This window comes from Melospiza georgiana, chromosome 13, assembly GCF_028018845.1.
Source record: "Melospiza georgiana isolate bMelGeo1 chromosome 13, bMelGeo1.pri, whole genome shotgun sequence".
Classification (NCBI taxonomy): domain Eukaryota; kingdom Metazoa; phylum Chordata; class Aves; order Passeriformes; family Passerellidae; genus Melospiza; species Melospiza georgiana.
In genome coordinates this window covers 2,854,064-2,871,238 of record NC_080442.1, presented here as the reverse complement: position 1 = coordinate 2,871,238, position 17,175 = coordinate 2,854,064, and the positions used below count along the sequence as shown (strand labels likewise).

The 17,175-nt window shown below is 46.7% G+C and overlaps 1 protein-coding gene across 1 annotated transcript in view; it reads right to left on the bottom strand.

Moving 5' to 3' along the window:
- The window catches only part of ARIH1 (ariadne RBR E3 ubiquitin protein ligase 1), a 51,838-nt gene extending 35,840 nt beyond the window's left edge, over window positions 1–15,998 (bottom strand). The window contains exon 1 of the mRNA XM_058033402.1: window positions 15,580–15,998. Within this exon, the coding sequence (XP_057889385.1) occupies window positions 15,580–15,942 (363 nt within the window). The 5' untranslated portion in view covers window positions 15,943–15,998. The remainder of the gene's footprint in view (window positions 1–15,579) is intronic.
- Window positions 15,999–17,175: the final 1,177 nt, after the last annotated feature.

Genomic DNA, 17,175 nt, shown 5'->3' with positions numbered 1-17,175 from the left:
CACCCAAAAATGTACCAGTTTGCTGCCATTTCCACACAACTCCACGAGAAGCCAGGCTACTCTCTGTGACTGTTGTCATCTGCTGTCCTCAGTCTGGCATTTGCCTCAACTTCAGCACCGATCATCTCCTCAGCTCCCTACATCCTTCTTCATCTCCTTAACCTCCCTTCACACATCATCTCCTAATTCTGAAAATTAAGTTTTACAGAGTTACTGAATTAGTACCATTACCTGATGGCACCAAATGGTAGCTTGATCAGTTTGTAGTAACTTAGGTGCACTTTACTGACTGTTTCCAGCTCTGATGAACATACATTCTTCTAGCAGGGGAAGATAATAAAAAGCAACTTCAGCGAAAACTCTATTACTTCAGTTAATTGGTTCAAGAGACAGAAATGAAGCAGTCAGCTGCTTTACATTTTCTCAGAGCCTTTTGGAAAGCTTTCAGGTTAATGATTAGGAGCTGCAATGAAGAGCCATTGTCTAATAGAGCTTTTAAAAGCAGAAAAAAATACTAAAGCAACAATTCCAGGATGAATTAGCAAATTTGGGAATGCAAAAACTGAATTTGCACTGTAATACTTCTAAATAAAAGAAGATGGCATGGATTCACCCTGATGGTCTCAGACGACTGCAGAAGCTCCACCACCAACTCAACACAAATTAAAAACGACCAGGGAAGGTTTCTTCCAGCATTTCAGCTATGCTCACTTCCATAGCAGGAGAGCTGGGGTTGATGACAGGACACAGAGAGATTAACCCTTATTCTATACATTTAATCTGAAGAACACTTTGGTTTCTACTTCCTTTTGCTACAGTTCTGGAGAATAAAGTCCATCCTTAAAGAGGAAGGACCCGCAGATCCTGAGCTGATGTTCTACTGCCCACAACAGCAGTAACACGCAAAGGATTGCTTTCTTACTGGTGTCTCTCAGCACAAGAAATCCCAACATATGAACAAAAGCTCAGCAGAGCTGGGTAGACAACACAAGCCCCAGCTCTGGTTTCTGCAGTCTGTGCTGAGCAACTGCAGCTGCTGTGCCGAGCGCCGGGTGGGAGCACATGGGTGCCAGCGTACGCTGCACAACGGCTTTATTCAATCCTGAGCCTCCCACTCAAGGATTTGCAAAGACTTGCCTTAAAAGAGTAGGAGAAGGTGATGGCATCATTTCCATATAATTCTCCCAGTTTACTATTTCAGCAGCCCTGTAATATCTCCCCATCCGCTGAGGAGGAAGCAAACAGCCCCCAGTGCTGCAGCCAGGCTGGGCATGAGGGGAGAGCAAAAACCCTCAAAGTTTTGGCTACCATGGATGTAAAGAGCTTTAATGTTCATCCAGGTACATTCCAAGTCCCTGGTAATCACCAACCTCCCCCTCAAGTCAAACCTTTAGTCAACATCCAGTGTCACAGAGCTGCTCTGACAGGATGAGACCCCATGGAACAGAAATGGATACTCAGGAATCAATACTAGACCTCTGTGTCCCCATCACAAATGATGCACGGTCACCTTCCCTGCTGGTCAATAAAACACCACTCCCACAACCAGGGACCACAAAACACAGCTGAGCCTGCTTCCCTCCTGACACCACTGCTCTTCCAGACCTCCAGGTTCCATTTTTCCCCCTCTATCCAACATGATCCCAATCCTATTGAAATTCTAACCAGTGTCCACAAAGCATATCTGAGCCTGCTTCCCTCTTGACACCACTGCTCTTCCAGACCTCCAGGTTCCATTTTTCCTCCTCTATCCAACAGGATCCTAATCCTACTGAAATTCTCACCCCACCACATAGCTACTACACACATGTCATATATGGGTCACAAATGTTTCCAACACTATCAGACACAAAACTTGGGTTTTCTCCAGATCACAAGCATCCCTAAGGCAGAAAGAATATCATTAGATACTTTCAGTTCTATACAGTCTCTAGGCTACACACAGGGACAGTTTCAGTTCTTCTCTCAGACCAATAAACAACTCACTAATGCCTGGCTTGAATAAAACACACTGTGTTGCTTCAAGAGGAAAGCAAAAGCACATTTTGCCACAGAAAAAGAACTCTACTGAATGAAGGCAGTGACTGACAGTAAGTACCAAAACACCAAGGCTTGGCCTAAGAGCACAGTTCAGGAATCTCTACCCCTGCACAAGATTCCAGAGAGGCCAAGGAAGACTCTGGACAGCCAGAACAGCTTAGCTATGCTCCAGCTCTATTTCTGCCTGGGAGATGAAGTGACAGCAACTTGGATTACGATTTTAATCTGAAATAGGGCAGTAACTGGGCAAGACCAGACCAGTTCAGAAAATATTTATTCAGCAGTAACACAAGCTCACACAAGCACTGGCTCCTGCACTCACCACTGGAGTCAGTGATGGGAGCAGGAGTGACCAGACACAGGAACTGACTGGCTAAAGGGGGTGGCAGGTTTATTTTAACACAGACAGGATCACTGTGTCACCAGACAGCTGAGCTGGAACAACCTGGACAACAGGGACTCGCTTCCAAGAAATCTGTTTGTCTCAGTCTGCCAAAAGCCATGTGTCAGGCACATTAAAGCTGGGTCTCCCCTTGTCAACAGACCCCCAAATCTTCTTGTCCCAAAGACTGTAAAGCACATTGATTGGGGTATACTTTGATGCCAGGTACAGTCAAAGGTCCCATTTTTTTCTCCATTTTCTAACCAGCTATGAAGAGCAGACCCTCACCCTCTTCACCCAGTGTCTGGGGGCTGTATGCACCTGGCCTACCAAATAGCAGATCCTGATAGTAAACTGTGGGAATACTGCCAGTATCTACTACCAAGTGTCCTCAATGTAGCCACGTGAGCCTGACAGAAATACACTTTTTTATAAAGGTCTTTTATTAGTCAATGTTGGAAAGACTGGAAGTGGCATATGTCAGGCCAGCTACCCATCAAGCTGATAAAAGGAAACAACCCAAAGCACATTTTTCATGTGCTGTCTTCAGTGACTCAACTCCTGAATGAACTGTGCCATTCTGGGAAGGCACAGGTCTGCTGATGTGAGCTCCAGAAACTGTCCTGTTTGCAGGCAGAAATGGGTGTTAAAGGAATGAAGCTGTAAGATGAACTGCACATCTGCTTTCTTCCTTTGCATCATTTTGTACAAGTCTTGTGGAGTCTCAGAAAAGCTTTCCCTGCTCTTTCCCTCACTCCAGTTTGTATTGGTACATTGACTCAGCCCTTTCACCACCATGTGCACAGCCAGAGGCCCAGAGCCAGAGGCACCCAAAGGGCTGAGCCCATATCCTGGCATTTATAAACCTGTACAAGAGTGGCACTGCTCCTCCACACCAGCGAGGAAAACTGCTGGCTCCTTCCTCCAGCAAGAATTATATGGAAACGATGCCATCACCTTCTCCTACTCAGCTCTGGCCAGTGAATGATTTCCCAGTTAACACCACCAGCATCTCATGGATTTTGCACACCTTTAGCACAACACAACTTTGCTTTTGCTGTTTTAGGCACATTCAGAGGCATCACCCAGACCAGGGCAGTGTGAGGAGGCTGCTATGAGCAGATGAGTGGAGGAAATATCAGAAGGAACTTGAAGAAATAATGATACCATGGTATACTTGAAATGTTTAGAAGAAATCAGACAAACTCTAGGAGGATGAAGGTATTTTTATAATACTCAGCATCACAGTTGTACTGGGAAGGGTGAATTCCCAATAATTTTTTTTTTTCCACAACCTATTTCCACGGCAGATCTGTCTGTAGGCTCAAACATGTGACATGAAAACAACTGATTTTCTCAGCTAATTTTTGTAAGTTCTCAGCAAAGGGCTCTCAAATTGTCCTTCCAGATGATGATTTAAGGGTGTCCCCTGTTCAGACAGTGTGCAAGCAGAGGATCAGCCCCCAAGAATGTTCAGCATCAATGTGTCTCTCAAACACTGCTGGTTATGTCTCAGGTTTTGGGTGATCTGACCTGCTTTTGTTACTGGGCACTGCTGGAGAACACCTAGCACAGGGTGCTTGGGCACAAAGACACATGAGTTGTTTAGTACAGAAAATATAATCCAGCCAAACTCTCTGTATCAGCTCAAGACAGCCACTGGTGACTCCTAAAAATCACAGGATAACAGAGAAATCCCCAGAAATCAGAGTCCTCAAACTCAGAGCTATTTGGGGGAAATAACTCACCATGCAAAAATCTCACAGTGACATGCCTGTGCAGCCTGTCCTGAGTCCTGACTTCAGTTCAGAACATTATAATTAACATTTTCCAACAAATATACAGACAGGAAAAAGAAAATGGGGAGGGATGATAACTTCTTCCACGAGCACAATGAGGTGGCACCCACAAACTACTGCAAGTTAAAGATCTACCAATGGAAGTAAACAAAAGCCATCCCAATGAATAACTTCCCTCATGGCAATGGCCAGGTTACCTCAAAAATATTTGGATACATAGTCACTGGTGTTAACCCCTTCATCAACAGCATGACTACTGAGAAAAATAGGTTTGGCACAAGAATTTTTAGCCAGAGACAATTTACATGAGTATTTCTGGAGAACAAAAAAATCCGTAACATTTTTCTAGCTTCTCTTTCCCCTCCAGGCCCTAGTGAGGTGAGCACTTGGTAGTTTTCTTCAGTTTTCTGTCCTTCATTGCTTCTGATTTTGTCCCTTCTTCAAAGGAACACCCATTTTTATGGCCCATTCTCTCTTCACTGGGGCAAAGAGGAAGTTTTCCCATTCCACAGAAGCATCACCACACTCCACAGTATTTTAGAAAAGAAAAATACACATTCCTCAGGGTGATTTCATCTGCCCATCACAGCCAAAATATGTTTTAAACACTCAATGTCACCCTGACAAACAGGCAGGAAATTCATTCTGGTGATGCCTATGCCTTAGTCAACAACTCTCAACCAAGACAAAAAGAAAATTTAGCCATCTCAAGAAACTCTTTAGGCCCAGGAAACCACTGCCAATGCAGCAGTGGCTTGGGGATGTAATCTTTGGCAGCATCTTGACGCTGGCAGCAGCCCCAGTGCAGATGTGGTTGGGGCTTGTACCACTTCCCTGCAAAAAGCAGCTTTACCTGCAAAAGCACTTTGTTCTGCTGGCACAACCTGCATCTGCACTTGGAAAACCTGCCAGCATCCTTTTCCCAACAAGCCTCTTCTAGCTGGGATCATTTTTTAATGATGACTTTGCAGTTTATTTACCACACTCTGCTCATTTATTCTTACTTAGTTTTGCAGCCAACAAAACACAGCCCTGGCAACATGTTACTTTCTAAGCCGGGATTTCCGCTACAAGAAGTAATTTTGCCTCTTTGTACCCCAAAATTTTTTCCTCCAAGGGTTCTGCAGAAGCCACCTTTGAAGAAAAGATAGTCTGGAGGCATGAGGAGTTTAGTAATCACTTGTTCACTCTTGTTCCCAACAAGATATACCTCGAAGTCTAACTGCAGTCTCTAATTGCTGCAGGTATTTTTAACCAGCTACCTGAGCTCCCTCGAGTTCAGAGAAAATAGTCTGGTGGGATCTGATACAGAAATAGCAGAACACAAGTCATACAGCAGTGGGGGAGAATGGGAAACCTCCAGTGTTTTCACCATTTTCTTGTTTAAGGGCTTTAAAAACTTGCCTCTACACAGACTTGCACTCATTTAATCAGAAGTGTTTCTATAGCTGTGGAGTCAAACCAGCAAGGAGGTGCAGATTCCCTTTTGGTAGGGAATGGAAACAAACCTGGACATGCAATTTTGTATTTGATGGACTCCACACCAGCTGACAAGGATATCCCTTGTTCCTCTCCCATTAAAACATTACTGTCATCAAGACATTGGGCTTCTGCAAGAGGAAAACCCCACCTAATCAGCCCTGCCTTGGAACTGCTGTGCAGGGCAGCAAGAGGAATAATTACACTAATGACTGGTGAATAATTGAGTGCACTGAACAGGCTGGCACCCAGCCTCCTCCAAATCCCACTGCTGCCTGCAGAAACACCCTGGCAAAGGACAGGAGGGAATTACAGCAGGCACACGAGAGTGACACAGAGCCCAAACACCCTCCCTCCAGAGAGCTTCAGTATCCACCATCCCTACAGAGAACTCCAAGTCTTGCACTGCTCCCCTTCTAGAAGTTATCATCCCAACCAGAAATGGTTTTGTGCACATTTTGAAGCACCAATTTCAGCTCTATTAACAATACAAATAAGGATATTTCAAGCATGTCATATTATCAAGTAAAATAAAGAGACTGGTTATTACAGAACAACTTAATGCACATCTAAAATGTGTATAAATCAACACCTTAATTTGCTCAGATGGCCTTTCAGTCACTGCAGAAGTATTACAAACTATCAAAACAAAGACATTAGACACATTATTTCATCAGATCTTCACACTGTATAAAAATTGTTAATTTTTTTATTGAATTGTTATTTTATATTGTAGTTATTTTCATCTATGCACGCTAGGTGAGATTTTACTCCGAGGACCTTCCTTCCAGTTTACATTGTTGCTCCCAGAGGAAAAATTACACAGCTAACTAAGAGCTGGAAAGTTGCTCTTCCCCCCTTTTTATTAAAAAGCTGCAGTTCAGCCTAGTTTTAATACACATTGTTTAACAAAGCTCTGTCACTTCCAAGCTCCTGCTCTGGAATCCAACCTCAAAACATGGCTCTCCCACACTCTTCTTTTCACACCATTCTTTTTACTCCCTATTTCTCAAAGTCTAGATGAGTAGGATAAAGATAACTAGGAGTTAACTCAGTCTTAAGTTTTGCTTCCCACACAGGAAAGCTCATTGCAAGGGAGACTGTTTATTCATGTGAGTCCTCCTGGCTTCCCCTAATCCCTCTCCACATTTCTGTCTGCCAGACAAAGGAATGCTGATTGCATTTATGTTTTGTTGCACAAGAACACACCAAGCCCACAGTTACCAGCTGCAGAGGGCATCAAAATTTTGAATAACTCTCCAGAGCTCTTTCCAAAGTTAAATATGCACTTCTAACTAGATGTGCACACAAAACAGACCACAGAAATGTTGAGGTGTGGATGCACATCCATTTGTTTGGCTGACAGAGTTGAACAATTCACAGACCATCACTTCTGGCACCTGGAACAAAGCAGCTGCTCATGGGGTCAGAGACTGAGTAAGAAGAGCAGGGAGGAGACACTTTTACCTGCAGAGTTCCCTGCATCCAGGCAGCCAGTAATGGGAACTGCCCAAGACCAATAACCACGTAACCATAGCTCTGCTGTAGGTGCATGGGTCTGTACATCCCCAAAAGCACCACTGGGGATGAGTGTCAGACCCTCAAACACCAGAACAGTTTGAGTGAGTTGGTGTTTCAAGCCAACCAAGCCCATCCCAAGTGGCCCAACTCCAAAACCCAAAGGCAAACCCCAAAGAAGTGACCTGGAGTGAAGCACTGCACTGTCACTACCATAGCAGGTCCACACAGCCACCAAAGCAAGCACAGGAGAGTAAAACAGCCATGTCCTGCTGGGAGTTTTACACAAGGGTGCTGTTCAAATACCAGCTCCTTCCTCTGTGGCACTGGAAGGGTTTTGCTGAAGAAACCAGCAAAAAAAACCACCCTGTGCAGGGCAGCACCCAACACACTCCTTCAGAGGTTGGCCCAGTCACGAACAGCAGGCAGGAAATGGGAACCTTCAGAACCACTTCAAATTTTCAATTTTTTACCTTGGAAGAAACTCTCTTCAGGCTGCCTCCTTAATAAGAATTGCAAATATTAGTTTAAAAAGAAAACCTTTGAACTAACACTCAAAGAAGTCAGTTCTTTTGGCATTTGACTACTTTTAGGTGCAATTATACAGATTCTTCTGGTTCTACTAAGTTTTTACTGTGTCTTCTCCACTTTGAGAGGACTTTAACTGTGCCCAAGTAAAATCCTTTTGAGCAGGAACTCCTACTCTATCCTGATTATCTGCTGGGAAACAGAGTTGAGAGTCTGCATCCCTCATCTGGTGAAATCACTGCAACAATCACAGACAATTTTTCTGAAGGCAATAAGCAAATATCCAAGCTCTTAATTTCAAACATTGGGATTATCTTCCTTCAGCTCTCAAATTCCTCAAATCACAAAGCAATGAAAGCTTCATCTGTTGTGAATTAAAATGCACAACAAGGCCTATTTGTGGTGTCACAGTACATGGAGAGTCCCTCCCCTCAGACCAGGAAGCCTCTCACACCTCCATGCTTGAGACACAAGTACTGTCCCACAAGACCTAATTGTGAAGCAGATGGCCAAGACATCATCCTTGCACTGCTTGTCTCTGGAAACAAGAGGTGCCACATGGTGCTCTAACATATCAGTTTTTAACCATGGAAGATACAAAACCAGGAATGTTTTAGAAACACTGGGCAGAAGTACCTTCATGTGCCACTAAGTGGGCACCAGTGGAAACCACCAGCAGACCAAGAAGCCCAGCTTTAGGAAGGTTGTACACTCAATTACCACCAAATTACAGCTAAAAGCCACCTGCTGTCAGGGCTCTCAGCTACTGCCCTGTCCCCAGCAGCTGTATCTGCCTCCTCTCCCAAACACACCCACACAGAACCACAAGCCTGGCAACAAGGACAGGCACCACACCACAGCCATGGAGCAGCTGTGCTCTCCTCCCCATGCTTCTGCAGAGGGAGGACACCAAGGGGGAACACTCCCCTCCAAAGCCAAATCTTTGTTTCTCCCTTTTTACTAGGCAGTGGTAATGCCTATCATCTCTGTGCTCCACCAGCTCCCAAAAATTGCCCAAAACTCAAGGCAAGACTGCTGGCAATGCCAAAATGCACCACAACCACCCAAGAGGCTTTCACAAGGGCTTACTCACTTCTTCCAAGTGGCTTTGCTGCTGTCAGAAGCTATCTATGTCAGGTTTTGGATCTGAAATGATTCCCAACATCTGAAAGAAGTTCTCAGTCTTTAAAAACAAGGAAAAGATTGAATGCCAATGGTTTTGTTTGAGTGCTGTGTATGTACAGTGGTTCAAACCCTCACCACAGTGAGCTGCTCTGAGTACCTGGCATTGCTACACCCCCTAAACAAGGGCTCACTCCTGCAAGAGCCTTTGCACTTCCATGGGCATTCCAAATTTGGGAAACAAACACACCTGTGAAGTATAAACTCAGTTACCCCTGAAACAACTACTGAGGGAAGCCCTGGATGGCAGTTTTCAAAGCATTTATTTAAACCGTGCTTCCATCACAGCTCAAGATCAAAAGCTAAGAGCAAGGCAAGGAATTCCATACAGGCCAAGCTCAGGGTTTCCAACACTCCCAACACCAAACACCCATGATGGTGAAGATATTTCATATTATCAGTATTTCCATTATCAAACTACTAATGATTTTTCTCCACCTGAATGCCTCATCCCCTCAGAGCCTCATGCACCAACATCCCCCACAAAAAGCCAGCAGCCCTCTCCCAAACCTGAGGCATCTGTATTCTGGGCTGTGCTCAAATGCACCATTTGGCATTACTGAGCAGCTACAAACCCTCCCAAGGTGTTTTACAATAAACCAGGCTGCAATTTCCTTGCAGTTGCTGCAGCTCCTAAATGACTTGATGAATTCAGCAGCATTAAGCACTTGTGTGCACCCAACAGCCTCCAAACATCCTTTGTGGCTGTCAGGGATCCAGCACAGCCAGCCACAAAGAGAAAACATCACTTACAACACCCAGAGCCTGATAATTCCACAAGTACCAGAAATCTGGAGGACCCTGGAGTTTGGGACTGAGGTATGTGGAAAGAACTTCCAGCTTTCTCAGTTACAGACAATTCCAGGTTCTTTTCCCAGTTAAACAGATTTCCTAAGCAGAGGAATGAGTTGCTACCTTCTCCAGGAAAAAAAAAAAAAAAAAAAAAAAAAGGCTCCTAAAAAGAAATTCTGGATGAAAACATTGACTTGCTGTTAAAACAAGCACAATGTGGAGATCAACCATCCCTTCCTTCAACTATCATACCTGACACCAACAGCAGAACCACATTCTCATTTGTTTCATTAATGGAGTAAAGAGGAAGAGAAATTAGCTTAGAAATAGAAAGCTGAAAACCATTCAACAGGTTCCAAAGACACAGGACTGCCCTACATTTCCAAAGGGCACTGGAGCTTTGGGGTTCATTTGCTGTTAGAAACTTGAACTTGTGCAAGGTCAGAGCTAAGGGTAAGAGCTTGGGACAAGTATAAAAGGGGAATCCATTGTTTTTAATTATGCTTTAACACACAGAAATATCTCATTTTGCATCCACTGCAGTCTCACAGCTTTCACTTTATAGCAGAAACAACCCTTCTACTTTGCACAGCAGGGATGGTCCTGCTCACTGAAATTAAACCCACAGGGAATAGCAACAACTGTATTTACTATTTAGTTTTAGCTTTCTGGAAATAAACATTTAAAAGTAGTTAAAAAAAATTAGTGTTTTCAGTTTCACTTTGAAACATCCCAGAACACATTGATTCCCATCTGCACCCCAAGGCCTCTAAGGAAAAGGCTCATTGCTGTGATTTTGGGAAAACTACATTGAGACAAAAGCAACCAGCATCAAATGTTTTCACACATGGCCAACCACAAGATTTGCATTTGGCCTAACAGAAACATAAAGCACAAAGCAAATGGGTCATATTTAAGTGCTAAGTTGAAATTCCTCTGGAGACTTAACAAGACTTTTCTACGTGGTAATGCTGAAATTTAAAGTAATATTAAAAAAAAAATTCTATTATACTCAGAATTACATGTCTTGGCAGTCAGGAACAGACACCATGTCATTTCCAAAAGCTCTGGAGTGATTGCTTATACAAGATTCCAGGAATGCTTTGTCACAATCAAGTTTATTCCATTCCTTGGAAATATTAAATGCATTCCTACCATAATGAAACACCTTATAAACACCACGTGACAGAAACATGGGGTTTCACAAAGCATTTCCTCCCAGCATCATAACATTCAGGCCCCTGACATGAATTTTATTATCAAATAAGTAACCACACAAGGAGCTTTGCTAATGCACCTCGGGCTGTGAGAGGAGCACCCGGATGGAAGCAGCTCCAGCCTCCAGTGCTTCCACCCACAGACTCCCACCTAGTGCTTGTCAGGCAGCTCCAAGCACTCCCAATTTCCAAGATGTCATCTGTAGCATTAAATACAGCTTTGAGCACGACCCTGTACTACAAGCAGCAATTCCTGTTGCTCACTGGCAAGTCGTCCCTGTTTTGGGCAATACCTTTGGAATGTGCTGCCCACAGTAGGCTGAATTACACCAGTGTTGGGAAGATTTCCTAAGTTCTGCCTGAAAATCAGGATGGTTTGTCCAAGCAAGTGAAGCCACTGTTGAACAATGTAACAATGGGTTTGCACTTGTCATCACAGAGCTCTGTTTAACCAGGGCTGTGAACTCCAGGGGCCTCTGGGAAAAGCCATTCCTCAACAAAAGATGGGTTTTTAACTCCTGAGTGCTCTGGGGTTTGGGCATATTTTAATGGCAAAGCTTCTACCAGCAAGGAGCTCACCTTGCTTCCAGAGAAGTCATCCAGCTCCATCATGTAAATGAGAAACCTGTACTTGATACAAATGCTCTGATGTCACATCTGACCTGGTCTGCTCTAAAATATCTAATTTAAGGCCTTTAATCAAAAGAAAAGGTATTTTTGAGCTAGACTAAGTTTTGTTGGATTCAAGAAGGCCACATCCTTCCAGAGAAAGCTCAGGTCTGAAGCTCAACATGATCACAATCATGCAGGCCAGGCATAACACCCAGCCACATCTAGGATCCTGATCCCTGCTGTGGGGTGGGGAAGGAAAACAAAAGGCTCCACTCCTTTTTCTGCCACCTCACAGCTTCATCCCAGTATTTTTAATACCTCAACACTACAAAGTCCAGGAAGAATGAATATGGTCAGTGACATCACAACAATGTCATTGGAATGCTCCAGGAAAAGGGCAGGCAAAAAGGGGAAATTAATCCCACCTGGTAATACTGGAATTGCACAAGGTTACAACAAAGCAAGGAGAATACTGGGCCAAGCCAGGCTACAGAGAAACATCATGTGCTCTACTCAGAGCAGAAATAAATGTGCCATTCTAAACATTTTTCAAGTTTATTTTCAGAAAAAAACTAGAGCAAAAATGGAAATAGCAATCTGATATAAAAAAAAAAAAATACAAAAAGAAGTGTCAGTGGATTATTTGGACAAAAGTTCAGAGAGGAAGAATATGGAGAAGACATTTAACTGTGGGAAAATACCTTTGGGAGGAGAAGCCTTTTGTTCCACAGCACCTCTCTGTCTAGGTTTTTACAGTCCCTTGCTAACTAATTCTGCCAGCAGCTGGAAAACCACCAGAAACCCGCCTGTTTACTTAGACAACTAAAATTCCAAATACCATGGCAAATGGCTCTCTGCTCCACCTAATCACAGGGAGAGGATGGGAGGGATACTCAAGCCTCAGCCAACCCACAGCACAAGGTTAAGGGGTTATTCATACCCCTATTTTTGCATTTGGAGAGCAAGGGGAATTCTTGTTGTGCGACACATGGAGACAAATCAGATTATGGGCATAAGTGCCAAATACTGTACAAAAACCACCATGAAACACCTGAAATCCTGCTTCTGCTCAGACAAGAAAGAGCAACTGTAAAATATTCTGAGTATCTGAGACATTCTGAGTCCTGCCTGGTTCACTGCAGGTTCAGTGGCCTTAGGGAGGCCAAGTGATAAGAGTTTGGCACTGAGCAGATCCCTCCTAAAGTCCATTCCACACTAAAGGGTGAATCACAGGCTCTGTGAGCAGCAACTTAGCCACAAGTTAGCTCCCACTTCTGCAAAGTCTCCATCAGATCAAATCCCTGCCCTAAAAAGTTCGTGGTTTTTTTCACACAGCTTTTATTTGGAAATGACCAAATGGATGGGGGAAAAAATTTAATTTAGACCATTGAACTATAGCCTTGTCAGCTAATAACTGCTCAAATGGAGTGTTTTAATAGAGAGTTACACCTGCCATGGCTCAGATACCTCCTTGCAAATACTCTGTGGCTCCCTGTTTCATTTTCCTTTCACTACAGCTGCAAAACAAAAGCCCATTTATACCTTACACTGGATCATCAAAAAAAAAAAAAAAAAAATCACTCATTAGAGAGCACAAGACCCACAGCTGAAATTTTCAGGCTGCACATTACATCTCCCTTGAACAAATAAGTTCAAAGCACTCAAAAATGTAACCACAACCATCACTATTTGCTCCCAAGAACCCAGGGCAGACACACACGGACCAAAGCCACCAGTACTTGACTGGAACAAGTGAATCACAGCTCAGCAACCGAGGAGGATCCGCAGCAGGATCCCGAGCCAATGTGACTCCAGAAAAGGTTTACTGAACCAGAAAAGCAGCAGCAGCAATCCTGGTTGGGTGCCAAACACAAGGAAATAAACAGAACAGAGCCCTGGAAGATTTCAGCAGCAGCCACAGGAGTGAGGATGAGCAAATCCTGAAGCATTGGCCAAAGTCGGGCCATTTACCTCAGAAGAGCCCAGAAATGTGATGGCAGGAAGATGGCATTTAACAGCCATCCTAAGAGCTTTTCTACCCTCTCCTGAGGCATTCCAGGCCCTAAGCTGGTTTTGGGCCCCGAGTTTACCCATGATATTCTCAACAGATAGACTTGGGGCACCCTGCTCTGCTAAAGCAGGAGGAACCACTGCAAACCCAGGCAGTAACTGGAGCAGAGCAGCAGCCACGGGAAGGTCGGGGTGGCTCTGCAGAGCCCAGCACAGGGTCAGGCCGGGGATGGGGCAGAACAAGGGGCTCGTCACCTCAACCCATTCCTCTCCACTATTTCTGCCACTCACAGGTGGAGCACACAAGTCAAACAGCTTCAGGGCGGTGTAAAAGGGGGGCAAATCCACTAAGACCAGGAATCTGGACCTTCTCTAACAAATTAGTTCACAAAGAACATGCAGGTGAGCCCACCAGCCGGGTCTGGAAAATGCAGGAGCACTCACAGCTCCTCACTGGCAGCAACTTTTCCACCACTTGTCTTGAGCAAAGATAAGGAATATGTCAGAGTCTGTTCAACACAAACAGAATGGGACACGGCCTTTGCAATCTTAATCATTAAACACAGACTCACTATTTTAATGGCTCTTTGAAAGAGTAAAAAGCTGAAGGTCCCAACTGTTTGCATGTCTGCCTGCCAACTGTTTCCCTGCCTACATCAGGATCAATAACTGGGAGCAAAGAAACATCCCTGTTTAACCATGAGATCTTCTTTAACTGCAGGGTAATCAGCTAATCCGGGCAGACTCCTTTATTCAGCTTTACATGGGCAATGCTATCATTAAAGTTATAAACTTTAATTTGACTCAAGGAATGCCATTTACTAATTTAACACGCAAATATTTTTACAGCTGTTTGCATCAAGCTCCATATAAACTACAGGGGATTTATAGCACATAAAGGAACATTTTAGAGTTGCTGTTACAGCCACTGCAGAGCACAGGACAGCTGGAGAAAAAACATTCACTGAAGCATCTCGTGTTTAAAGAGATTTACCAACACACACAACCAGCCAAAACACTGCTTTCTGGGCACTGGATCCCTCAATATTTAATATCCACAGATTTCTCATGCTATTCCCGTTGGCATACTGGACAAATGGTAGCAACTTCCTAGTGACTCTAAGTAATAGTAAAATAAACGGGAACTAAAGAAATCCCATCACCTGAAGAAAAGTGAACTGCATCGGGAACTTGATGATGAGCTGGAGCCAAACCCTGCCACGAACATTTAGAAAAGGATGCTAAACCGCTTCAATGGCTTGATTTTTTTTCCCAAAAAACTTAGGAGCCAAGAGATAAGAGGTAGATACATTGAGCCAAAGAAGGTAGACGTTATTTCAAACTCTATTTCAGTTTTAAAGAGACACGCTTAAAAACTGAGGGTAAAAAAAGTTACGGTTGTGAAGGGATTGCTCGTACCCCTCCTGGTCTGGGCTGGAAATAAACACAAGGTTCAACCTCTGTGTGTGGCGGGGGGAAGGGAAGGGAGACGGCAACAAAACCAGAGCGGTGCCTCTCCTGGAATTCCAGGGCTGGCCATGGACTCCGCGGGTTAGCGAACGAGCTACACCCCGCCAAACACCGTGAGGACGGAGGGGAATCAAGGAAAAAACACAGATTACGGCCCCCAGCTCGCAACCACACAAAGAAACAGGAGCCCTTTCAGTGCCAAAGGCCTCGTTCCCGACGCTTCCACAGCAGGAAGCGAGATCCTGGCCGGGCCCGAGGGGCCTCCCGGGAGAACGGGGGGACGAGGAGCCCTCTCCACCCCCGGGGTGCACCGAGAGAAGTCGCTCCCCCCGCCCCTCCAGCCTCGGAGATACCGAGCTGAGCCCCCTCCAGCCCCGGGGGGTACTCATGACCCCCTCCAGCCCCGGGGTTACCGATAAGCGTGTGTGTGAGGCCCCGGCCCGCGGACGCGCCGGGCCCGGTGCCCGCAGGAGGCCGCTGGCCCGTCCCGCCACCCCCCACGCCCCTTCCCCGGTGCGTCCCCCCCAGTCCCGGCGCCGGGGGGCCGCACCTGGATGACCTCGTTGACCTCGCGGATGCACTCCACCATGTGCTGCAGGATCTGCTCGGCCGTCAGCACCTCGTAGCGATAATCCTCCTCCTGCTCGGGGCCGCCGCCGGGGCCCGGTCCGCCGCCCAGGCCGCCACCGCCGCCGCCGCCGCCGGGGCCCAGCCCGCCCGTCTCGCTGCCCAACAGCCCGTCGCGCTCCCCGCCGACGCGCAGCCCGGGCTCCACCAGCTCTACTTCGCCCAGGTCCAGATTATCGTCGGGCTCGTCTTCCTCCTCGTCCTCCTCGTCCTCCTCCGCGCCGCTGTCCTCGCTGCACTCCTCGTCCTCGTCGAACTCGTAGTTGTACCCCTCGTCCGAGTCCATGGCGAGGCGCTGAGGGAGCGGCGGCGGCTCCCGCGGCCTCCCCGCGCCCGGCCCCGCCGCCGCCGCCGTTGGCCCCGGCCCGGCCCGGCCCCGCCGCGCCTCAACCGCCGCCAACAAAGGGCCGCGGCCGCCGCGCTCCGTCACCGCGCGCCCCGCGCGTCACCGCCGCCCGCCCGCGCCTGCGCGCCCGCCGCCATCTCACCCCGCCCGCCGCCGCCGCCATCTTGGGTGCGCGACACGCCCCCAACCAGCCCCCGCCCGCCTCATGCCCGCGCCGCCATGTTGAGTGTGGCGCGGCGCCAGGGTGGGTGCGGCAGGGAACCAGCGCGGAATCACCGCACCCACCGGGGTGGAAAAGACCTCCGAAAGCATCGACTCCAACCTGAGACCCAACACGATGCTCTCAGCCAGGCCACGGCACTGAGTGCCACATCCAGTCCTTCCTTGACACCTCCACGGATGGGGACTCCACTATGTCCCTATCCAATGCCTGACAACCCTTTCCATGGAGAAATTTCTCCTGATGTCCAACCTGAGCCTCCCCTGGCACAGCTTGAGGACATCTCCTCTTGTCGAGTTTCCTGTCCCCTGAGAGCAGAGCCCAACCTCCCCAGCTGCCCCCTCCTGTCAGGGAGTTGTGCAGAGCCAGAAGGTTCCTCCTGAGCCTCCTTTTCTCCAGGCTGAGCCCTCCCAGCTCCCTCAGTTACTCCTGGTGCTACACAATATTAAGTGATTGGAATGGACCTTAAACCTCATCTCATTCCACCCCCTGCCATGAGCAGGGACACCTTCCACTATCCCAGATTGCTCCAAGCCCCGTCCAACCCAGCCTTGGACACTTCCAGGGATCCAGGGGCAGCCACAGCTGCTGTAGGCACCCTGTGCCAGGGCCTGCCCACCCTCACAGGGAGGAATTTCTCACCAATATGTAACTTAAATTTTCTCTTTTTCAGTTTGTACCCATTACTTTGTCCTATCCCTACAGTTCCTGATAAAGCTGTGGGGGTGGGGGAGCAGAAGGTTTGGGGTGTCACCAGCTTCTCCTTCTGCCCAGCCAGTGATGGGACATGAGGTGGAGCTGGGGCATGAAGCCCTCATGAAGTGTGCTGTGGGCCAAGCGTGGAGAAAACTCCCAGTGCCACCATTAAATTGAATGGTCTCTGGCAAGTGACTTGTGAGGACAATGTGATGCAAATGTGAGGGGAATGTCAGGGAAAGGTATAGGAAAATAGG